This window comes from Megalobrama amblycephala, linkage group LG16, assembly GCF_018812025.1.
Source record: "Megalobrama amblycephala isolate DHTTF-2021 linkage group LG16, ASM1881202v1, whole genome shotgun sequence".
Taxonomy (NCBI): domain Eukaryota; kingdom Metazoa; phylum Chordata; class Actinopteri; order Cypriniformes; family Xenocyprididae; genus Megalobrama; species Megalobrama amblycephala.
The window spans coordinates 16252839-16263156 of record NC_063059.1 but is presented as its reverse complement, the minus strand read 5'-3'; the positions used below and the strand labels follow the sequence as shown (position 1 = coordinate 16263156).

Sequence of the window (10318 nt, the reverse complement as noted above, 5' to 3'; positions counted from 1 at the left end):
ACTGTCAATAGCGTCAAAATGAACAACAAAACAAAACAAACTCTGATGACATCAGTAACCCGCAGCCATGGAGAATTAAGTTCCAGTTGTGTCTAGAAGGGATACAGTAACGGCCGGAAGTGAGGCAAAATTTCACAATAAAATAACAGTAAATTATTAGCTATTTATCAGATTGTGTTTTATTAATGACTACACAAAAGGACATCCAGGGATTTCTCGCGATTTCTCTACTATTATATAGAAACAGTGTTGGGGGTAACGCATTACAATAACTTAAGTTACGTAATCAGATTACTTTTTCAAGTAACTAGTAAAGTAATGCATTACTTTTTCAGATTCACATGTATTGACTGTCAGCTCTGCTGTCCTCATGTTGGGAGAAATAAAGCACAGACCCACTGAGCAAATTACGTCCAGAAGACGTCTTTTTGAGGTCTTGTCTCAGGTTGAAAAGATGTCCACTGAGGGGCCAGAATGAAAGTTTTATGACGTCTTTTTTGGACATCTTCTGGACATCCGATATAGACGAACACGCAGAATCACCAAAGGAGAAAAATCACAATTTTTAAGCCACCATCGTGGAGATGAGTGTTTGCTTTAGTTGGGCTCTTGACCCTTGCCTTATAATATTAGAGTTTGTTTGGGCTGTTAACTCAGTCATGCCAGACAAGCAAAGAGAAATGATCAGGTGATGGTTATGTTTTCAAATAATCATTGTTTGACCTGAATCACTGAACTCATTTAGAGCCCAATCTCTGAGTTAGATTTACATTATTGATTACAGCAGAACTGTGATTCTACAGCACAAGATCAGCTTTTACAATACGATTCACATGATTTCAGAAAAGGTGTGTTGAACAAAAAAAAGCTTTTATTTTAGGCACACACAGACATCAAGAATCATCCTGTGAATCTCAACAGTGGTGACCATCACAAAGCATGTTGCAGTGCATTCTGGGAGCCACCAATCAAAATTCATCCATGGCTCCCATCATGCATTGCTGCATGAATAAATTATGAGCTTAATTGTCTTAGTAATTTCCTTTATTCTCATATTTTATTTTGTTCTGTTTATGTGACTTTTTAGTAGCTTGTTTTCTAATGTTCAGAGTTGATCTGTTGATCAGAATATGTTGCTTGTCACCGTCATTGAGATTCACAGGCTGATTCTTGATGTCTGTGTGTGCCTAAGAGAAATTTTTTTTTATCATGTGAAATCCTTTATATTATATTGATAAAGCTGACCTTCTGCTGTAGAATCACAGTTCTGCTGTAATCAATAATGTAAATCTAATTCAGAGATTGGGCTCTAAATGAGTTCAGTGATTCAGGTCAAATAATGATTATGTTAAAACATAATCATCACCTGATCATTTCTCTTTACTTGTCTGGCTGTTATGACTCAGTTAACTGCCCAACCAAACTCTAAATATTAAGAAGGAAAGGGTCAAGAGCCCAACTAAAGCAAACACTCATCTCCACGATGGTGGCTTAAAAATTGTGATTTTTCTCCTTTGGTGATTCTGTGTGTTCGTCTATATTGGATGTCCAGAAGACGTCCAAAAACTTTCATTCTGGCCCCTCAGTGGACGTCTTTTCAACCTGAGACAAGACCTCAAAAAGACGTCTTCTGGACGTAATTTGCTCATTGGGGAGGTGTGTGTCTCTGTGTGAACATGATGGTTATTGTAGTTCTAGACCAAATGTGAACATGCATTTACTCATCTCACTTGCATGAAAACGCTCAGTATTTCTCAAAATGAATAAAAACAGTGAAATGCAACCTCAGAATTTTATTACAACATTAGTATACGCACTCGTAGGGAATAGTACACCATCCAGTTGTTACTGCCTTCCCATGCTATCGGGTTTCCTAGGTAAAAATTGCACAAGAACGAAGTCATTTACAAGGCATTATGCATGTATTATAACACATTAAGAATAAAAAAGAAAATCGACAGAGCATTTATATAGGACTGCATGTCTGTGCAATTAATTTTAGCCATCAAGGCAGCAGAGAATAATTTTTAAATACGAACATTTTCTGTGTATTTTCCATGACAAGAAACCCAAAGAGCCAGTCAGTTGTGGTTGTTTGTTTGTTTTTTCACATCACCAGCACCTACTAATAACTTCATCTGTCTGTGTTTGTGGTTACTGCTGTGTTTGCTTTCCTTTCAGATAACACATGCAACCGCAGTGTCACCTTTCTATAAGAGAGAGCCACAAACTGAATCAACTGATGATAATGTGTCATTTGTCACCTTTTGAATCTCAGAAAGTTTTTTTTTTTTTTTTTTTTTTTTTTAAAGCCATATTCTGTTCTATGATTCTTTTCTCTTCAGCCTTCATTGGAGGATAATTTGGCAAGTAGTCATCAGACATTTGTCTTTCTTCTGTCTTCTTTCTGAAGCAGGCCTATGTATCCAAACAGGAAACAATATGTGTTACAGGCACACAAAGATAACCATTTCCACCTTGGTTAATTTTTTTTTTTCTTTTGGTAAATAAAATAGCCTACCAGAATACATCTCTTCACAGTAGTGCACACAGTGGTTTTGATGGCTTTTCATAATACAAACAGTCCTGAAAATGAATAGAGTTATAATTAATGATAATAATTTGTCTTGAAGTACAATACTGATTTTTTTTTTTTTTTTTGTTAATAATATTTACAATGAGAACACAGGCCCCCAGTAGAGTAGCTTTCATTTTAACTTCCAGGTCGCTCGGAAACCTTCACCACAAAATTCCACACCTGCGTTTGGGTCCACTGCTAGAGAAGGGTTTGACGATCTTGCCAAATGGATTGTCTGTCGCTGCCTCATTCAGAGACACCAGCTGTGTGTAAAAGGTATAAAATGACACTGTTAAATATATGTATTGTTAAATAGAATTAACAAAGTGCTTTAGTTGTCATGTCATGAGTCAATATTTCCTGTTTTGTCTCCTCCTCGACCCAACTATTTGTGTCACGTTGGTTAATGAGGACTTAGAAATGGAGATTAATAACATAGTGGCTACATTGTTCAACACTACAAAAGCACATTGTAAAAAGAAACATTTGACGCTCTCCAGAGTGCAAACACAAATACACACTAGAGCATTTGCCATATCTGTTTTGCGATCACATTATCCATTCCTTCACTGTCGGGATCGAATTTCCCCAGAAAAATAGCACAACCTGAAATCACCTACAGCCAATGTGGGTCAGGCAACAAGGACAATGGCTTAGTAAGCATACTAAATACCATTATAAATATAATCTATAATTTATTTTAAAATTTTTGTGTGGTTGTGAATGTTATTTTTGAGGTTACAGGACAGAAAATATCTTTGGTCAATTTAAAAACAATAAAAGTCAATAGAAAATTGAAACTTGTATCTGGGTGTATGTGCGTCACCTCAAAGATTTGATCCGTGAAGAAGAATACACGCTGTTTCGCGATCTTAAATGCCGGTTCACCTCGTTCATTCTCAACGGTGAGTTTAGGTAGGAAAGTGTGAAAGTTTTGTTGAACATATCCAATGATAATGCCCGGTGGGGACTGAACCTCCAGCTAAAATAAACATACACCATATCATATGTAGAACAACATAATTAAAGGATTAGTTCACTTTCAAATTAAAATTTCCTGATAATTTATTCACCTCCATGTCATCCAAGATGTTCATGTCTTTCTTTCTTCAGTGGAAAAGAAATGAAGGTTTTTGATGAAAACATTCCAGGATTTTTCTCCATATAGTGGACTTCACTGGGGTTCAACAGGTTGAAGGTCCAAATGTCAGTTTCAGTGCAGCTTCAAAGAGCTCTACATGATCCCAGACGAGGAATAAGAGTCTTATCTAGAGAAACCATCTGCCATTTTCTAAAAAAAAAAAAAAATGATATACGTTTTAACCATAAATGCTCATCTTGAATGTTCTTCTTCTTCTCTATTTAGAATTCCAGCAGTGTAGACACTGCTAAGTGTATTACTGCCCTCCACAGGTCAAAGTTTGAACTAAATTGTCATAGCTACAATATGCTAGTGCAAGTATATAACAATTAGTTCAAACTTTGACCTGTGGAGGGCAGTGATACACTTAGCAGTGTCTACACTGCCGGAATTCTAATAGAGAAGAAGAAGAGAGCTAGTTCAAGATGAGCATTTATGGTTAAAACATATATAATTTTTCTTTTTTTTAGAAAATGTCCGATGGTTTCTCTAGATCAGACTCTTATTCCTCGTCTGGGATCATGTAGAGCTCTTTGAAGCTGCACTGAAACTGACATTTGGACCTTCAACCCGTTGAACCCCAGTGAAGTCCACTATATGGAGAAAAATCCTGGAATGTTTTCCTCAAAAACCTTCATTTCTTTTCGACTGAAGAAAGAAAGACATGAACATCTTGGATGACATGGGGGTGAGAAAATTATCAGGAAATTTTTAATTTGAAAGTGAACTAATCCTTTAAGAGTTAACCAAGACAAGTATAACAATCATACCTCATTGCCGCAGCAAGTCCAAACAAGCGGGTGCACCAGTCTGATGATCTCTTGATTTGAGTTATTAAAAACACTCATTATGAAGGAACGTGCTCCAGCACAGCAAGTCCTGTTACAACAATCGTTGTCCTCAAGAATAGTAAAAATGCTCTCCCCATTGTCATTCTTCACAGTATATCGGTTGTTAAACTTTATTCCACAGCAAACTTTAAGAAATGAAAAGGTAGGAGATAAGAGTGTTGCTAATTTGATTTTGATGTATTTCATTCATGAAATGCTGATGAACAAACCTTCTGCACAAACTTCAGCACAACTTTTTTCTTTGTGGACAAACAATTGATCAATCTAAAATAAACATGATAATTACATGCAGTGGAAATCACTGTAAAATTAATGCATTTGTCAGAGTAACACCACTGATAAATGATAAAGATTAATAATAATTAATAAGCATCTCCAAACTTATCTGACCCGGGTCAAGGTCTCCAGAAGAGAGGGACAGTGGTACAGGTCTGGGGAAGATATCATTGCGGTGTTCTCTAGTGCTGTATAAACATAACCATGTATCAAACAGCTTTGTTAAGCAGATGACTACACACAGAAATATATTGTGTATTATCAGTGAAAATGGATGTTCATCCTTCCTACGCAACATTCAGTCAGGTCTGTGAACTTCATATCTGCCAATCACAACTTTCGTGTTCACACCTTTGAGTTTTAAATACACTGCAGAAGAATTATTAGGTTAATTAAGTTGATTTTCTGATCATATTTTTTTTCCAAGCACCAATTTTTTTACCGATTCCAAACCACATTAATCTAAATAACTACTATTAATTTTGTATTTATTCATTTATAAGTGATATATAATTGTTCATGAAGGCTGGAAATGAAAAAATGCTTTATATTCAGGTGAGCATAATTATTAGGCTGGATTTCTTTTACAGGCAAAATGAGCCAAAAAAGAGTTTTATGTCTGACTAAAAGTCAAAAATTATTAAATGCTCATGAGAATACTAATGGAATGGTAGAAATGGCAAAGTTAAAGCATGACCATTGGACAGCAAAATGCTCATTGGGTCAGTAGGGTCAGACAAAAAAAGGTGGAGCAGAAAAGACACAAGTTAACTGCAAAAGAATTAAGGTGAAGAATTAAGTGTGAAACCATCAGGAACCCTTTAGTCTCCAGCGACACCATTTTCCAGAACTGCAACCTACCTGGAGTCTCCAGAAGAGCGAGGTGTCACGATCCCAGAGACTTGGGTTAGCTAAAAAATGCTAAAAAATGACCCGCACTTAATAAGAATCACAAGCTGAAGTGTTGTGAAATACTTGAAGACTTGTTTTTTATAGGCTTTATAGACAGATTGAGAGTGACTGAAGGACCAGCACCACAACCTCTTGTACCACTGTTTATCACCTACCCTGAAGTCCGTTTTGCAGATATGGAATAAAAATGAACTCCCACACCTTAATGCAGTTAAATTGTGTCTTTTCTTCTCCACCTGTTTTTGTCTGACCCTGCTGACCCAATGAGTGTTTTGCTGTCCAGTGGTCATGCCTTAACTTTGCAATTTCTAGTATTGCATTAATATTACATCCTTCTCATGAGCATTTAATAATTTTTGACTTTTCAGTCTGAGTTAAATCTATTTATTCCTAATAATTATGCACACCTGAATATAAGGCTTTTTTCATTTCCGGCCTTATTGAACAATTACACTGATAATAATCATAAATGTTTATTGAGCAGCAAATCTGCATATTAGAATGATTTCTGAAGGATCATGTGACACTGAAGACTGGAGTAATGATGTTTCGATCACAGGAATAAATTGCATTTTAAAAATATATTCAAATAGAAAACAGTTATTTTAAATTGTAAAAATATTTCACAATATTTCTGTTTTTGTGGTATTTTGGATCAAATAAATGAAGCCTTGGTGAGCATAAGAGATTTCTTTTAAAAACATTTAAAAATCTTACCATTCAAAAACTTTTGACCGGTAGTGTAACTATTTAAAATTATTTAAATGTAATATATTTTAAATGTATTAAATTGCAACTTTGCAATTACAATGAGTAATTACAAATATACTTATTAAATACAATACATACAAGTTTAATAGAAATTATATAATATTTTAGTTTTCAATGTCAGTACATTTGACATTACACATTAAGCATATTTAAAAGACAGTGGTTAAAAAAAATCACTCATAAGTTCAACTACTACATTTAATATAGATTCAAACTATAATACATTTTCACTTAATTGTAAATAACATTCAATTATATGTCTGAAAACATTACATTGAGTTTGCATTTATTCTTTTAAAGTATTTAATAGCTCTAATAAGTACTATTTTTAAAATTTATGCTAAATGTACTTTTTATATGTCTTGCCTTGACCATTCTGAATCCTGACAGTGCCTGTTGTAGTCAAACAAACAAAAAACGAGCATAGAAAAACATCCCCCTTTAACAAACTCACCTGAAAATTCCATATTTGATTGTATCTGGGCAGAGAGAATAAATAAATGAATAAATGAGACATCAATATTATTTAGTGTTAAATTTTCTTCTCTTTCATTATTTATTTAATGTAAATAAATGAATGGTAAAAACACCATAAGACTTTATAAAACTGCACATTCATATATAAAACACAAAATTAAATTATGATTAAAAAATTTTAATTTGTATTTATTTAAAATTATTGTATATTGTGAGATATGCCATACATACCAGTGTGATGTGAATCGTCTGTTTGGCAGTGGCACTGATGAGTACAGGTATTGTTTCTCTCATGACAAAAAAAGTATACCTTTTTTTTTTTTTTTTTTTTTTTTTCTTTACCAGCATGATGTTTGTGGATAAAGAGTGGTTTGACCCACTTTCAAGTTTAGTTATTTTTGTTTTTAACAGCTTGAAAATGTTCTGTTAATTCAATTAAATTCATGTATATGCAATAAATAATTGCAGGCATTTTTTCCTGTTGAATATCTGCTTTATCAAATTTCTAGACATTTTTTGCAGTTTGGACCTCACCCAGGCTATAAGTGTAACAGTTATGATTAGTTTCATTTTATTTTGGTTCTGTGTTTTTCCTGTTCCCTTCCATTTGTATGTTGACCTAGTTTCATAGTTTGTGCCATGTTAGTCACTAATTTAGTTCACCATTTAGTTTCCATTCGTTTACCCCTCTGTATTTAAACCCTGAGTTCCCTTTTGGTCAGTCACGTTCAACGTTACGTCAGAACTGAACTGATGAATTGGGATCTTACACGAAAGCCCAATCACCTTCAAGTGTAAACTAAATGAGCCAATGGACATTGGCATATGAGATTTACGTCGCACACTTCAAGAGAGTGTGTGCTGTTGCAAATTAAGCTTTCTCTTTCTGCTCTGCAATCATCATTGAGTGTTCTGTGAACCTGGAAGAAGCTCTCTAGAGAGTGTTGGTGTGACGGCACGTCTATGGTGTTTGCTACTACTGAAAGAGCTTCCAGCATGCTGCAGGCTTTCAATAGCGATCATTCTGTGCGCTTCAACATACAAGAGCTTTTTTTCCTAAAAGAGTATATTTCTCTTAAAGAGCAAACACGGGTGGGTCTTTGTAAAGGCGTTATTCCACCTGAATGTTTCTGGATGCAGTTGTTTTCCTATCCTCATTTGACGGCCACGATCACAGTCTCACATACCTGGGCATAAGCATGCTGTGACCGCGTTCGTGGGTGGCTCATGTTCTCGATTGAGAGCATGACCGCTTTAGCATGCTGGTCACGTCTCGCCTTTCTCGTAAAAGCTTGAGTTTCTCAGAGTGTCATGTGCTATTGAGCTGTTGGCTGACAGCTTCCGGATTGGATTGGTCTATCTCATGTGGGACCTAGCATTTCATTCAGGGCTCTGGCAGAGGATCAGATGTCGATCACTGCATTGGAGAGAGGGCCGTTGTGCTCTGGAGATGAGAATGACGAGGTTCCTGCTTCGGTAGTGCTTGTTCATACTAAATTGGATTTAGAGTTGCAGCCACACTTGTCCGGGCTTCTGAGTGCTCGGACCCGCTCTGAGTGGATGTTTGTTTTCTGGGGGCGCCTTACCCCACCCCTGTGCCTTTCCTAATGGAGGCACACAAAGAACTTAGGACTGTGCAGCTGCGGCATGCCCATAAAGTGATGCCAACTGGTGGTGTCATCCGCAACTCTCGTCCAGCACCTGTAAGATAACAGCATTTCCGGATGCTAAGGCTTACAGTGCTGCTGGACAGGCCGCCTCTGCCCGGCATGCGATGACCACCCTGCAAGTCTACCAGGCCAAAGCACTCATAATGCACAGGGGTAGTTCTGAACCAGTGTTGATGAAGGAACTGCGTATGATGAACGTATAAAAAAGTCACAGACCCTCAGCCAGATGATGCCCACCTTGGTGGTCCAGAAGCACCCCCTAACTAAACCTTGCAGAGATGCTCCCATCTCACAAGGTGGCCTTTTCGGCGATGCTGTCAAGGACTGGGCCCAGCAGTTCTCCACAGTCCAGAAGCAGGCTGATAGCGTGCCTCGATCTGCTACCATACCATCATGGGCTGCCCCTCAGTCTGCTCGTCACCAAGGGCATCCATCCCCTGCGGCAAAAAATAGGGTCCAGCACAGCCAGCTGAACTGTGACATCAAGCCATCGCCAGGAAGACTTTACAAAGGTCGTGGAGGTGGCCTTCGTTCCGATGAAAGAACGGTGTTTGCATCCTCAACTATCTCGACTACTAGCTCATACTGGCCCACTGTTGAGAGCAGTTGTGTGAACACAGGGACCTGGTGCTACAGCACAGCCATCCGGGGCCATCTGGGGCTTCAGGTCAACTGGTAAAAGAGCAAACTCTCCCCCATGCAGAGGATCTCTTTTCTCGGTATAGAGTTTGACTTGGTCAACCTGACAGAATGCCTCACGAAGGAACGTGCTTAATCGGTGCTGAACTGCCTGAACACACTCAAGGGCAGGATGGCAGCCCCACTGAAACTATTTCAGAGGCTCTTGGGGCATATGGTATCTGCAGCCCCAGTAATGCCTCTCAGTTTGCTTCATATGAGGCCGCTTCAGCACTGGCTTCACGGCCAAGTTCCGAGAAGGCCGTGGAAATGCGGCACGCACCCAGTGGCAATCAACCTGGCCGGTCACCAAATCTTCAGCTCGTGGTTGGACCTTGCATTTCTATGACTCGTCCAGGAGTTCCCCTAGAGCAAGTGTCCAGGCATGCGATGTTTTCCACAGATGCCTTTGCCATCAGGGAATGACTCTTTCTATCCTGGAAGGGTTGGAGCAAAGGCTGTCTCCCTCCACCCTGAAAGTACACTATATTGCCAAAAGTTTTGGTATGCTTGCCTTTACATGCACATGCAGAATGTGGCCTCCGTAGTACTCCCTTAGGGGGGTACGCTTTCCCAGTGTTGTCCAATGTTTCACTGTATGGAACAGCAGCGAGACACTTCTCTGTCTAAGACCTATCCTTTCTTCCACCCCAGCAGGTACTTGGGGATTTGGTGGCTTATACAGGGTGCTGGAGGGGGGCAGCAATAGTAGCGTTTTAGTAGGGATCCCAATTCGTCAGTTCTGACATAACGGCGAATGTGACTGACTGAAAGGGAACATCTCAGTTATGTATGTAACCCTTGTTTTCTGAAGGAGTGAACGGAGATGTTACTTCCCGTCGCCACAATTGCTGTACCACCACTGAATGGCCGGGACACACTATCTTGCCTCCTCAGTGAAAACTTAATGTGCAACTTCACGCGCTCTTCCTTTATACCTGCTTTGCGGGGTGGAGTACGCGAT

At 38.3% G+C, this 10318-nt stretch overlaps 1 protein-coding gene and 1 long non-coding RNA gene across 2 annotated transcripts; both read right to left on the bottom strand.

The window, feature by feature from the left end:
• Positions 1-1813: 1813 nt before the first annotated feature.
• LOC125249212 lies at positions 1814-2739 on the bottom strand. Its single transcript, XR_007180514.1, has 3 exons — positions 2677-2739; positions 2522-2586; positions 1814-2418 (listed from the first exon to the last, which is right to left on the bottom strand). It is a non-coding gene; the product is annotated as an uncharacterized LOC125249212 (long non-coding RNA).
• LOC125248246 (phospholipid scramblase 2-like) lies at positions 2740-8777 on the bottom strand. Its single transcript, XM_048159973.1, has 8 exons — positions 8708-8777; positions 8528-8610; positions 6984-7008; positions 4961-5034; positions 4780-4834; positions 4490-4695; positions 3405-3560; positions 2740-2841 (listed from the first exon to the last, which is right to left on the bottom strand). Exons 1-8 carry the CDS (start codon positions 8775-8777, stop codon positions 2740-2742), a joined length of 771 nt encoding a protein of 256 aa, XP_048015930.1.
• Positions 8778-10318: the final 1541 nt, after the last annotated feature.

Coding starts and splice junctions, on each gene's coding strand:
- LOC125248246 (XM_048159973.1), bottom strand. CDS start 8,777: ATGCCGGGCAGAGGCGGCCTGTCCAGCAGCACTGTAAGCCTTAGCATC. Junction 8,611..8,707: donor GAAATGCTGTTATCTTACAG/GTGCTGGACGAG, acceptor TGCCTCCATTAG/GAAAGGCACAGGGGTGGGGT. Junction 5,035..6,983: donor ATCAAATATGGAATTTTCAG/GTGAGTTTGTTA, acceptor ATGTTTATACAG/CACTAGAGAACACCGCAATG.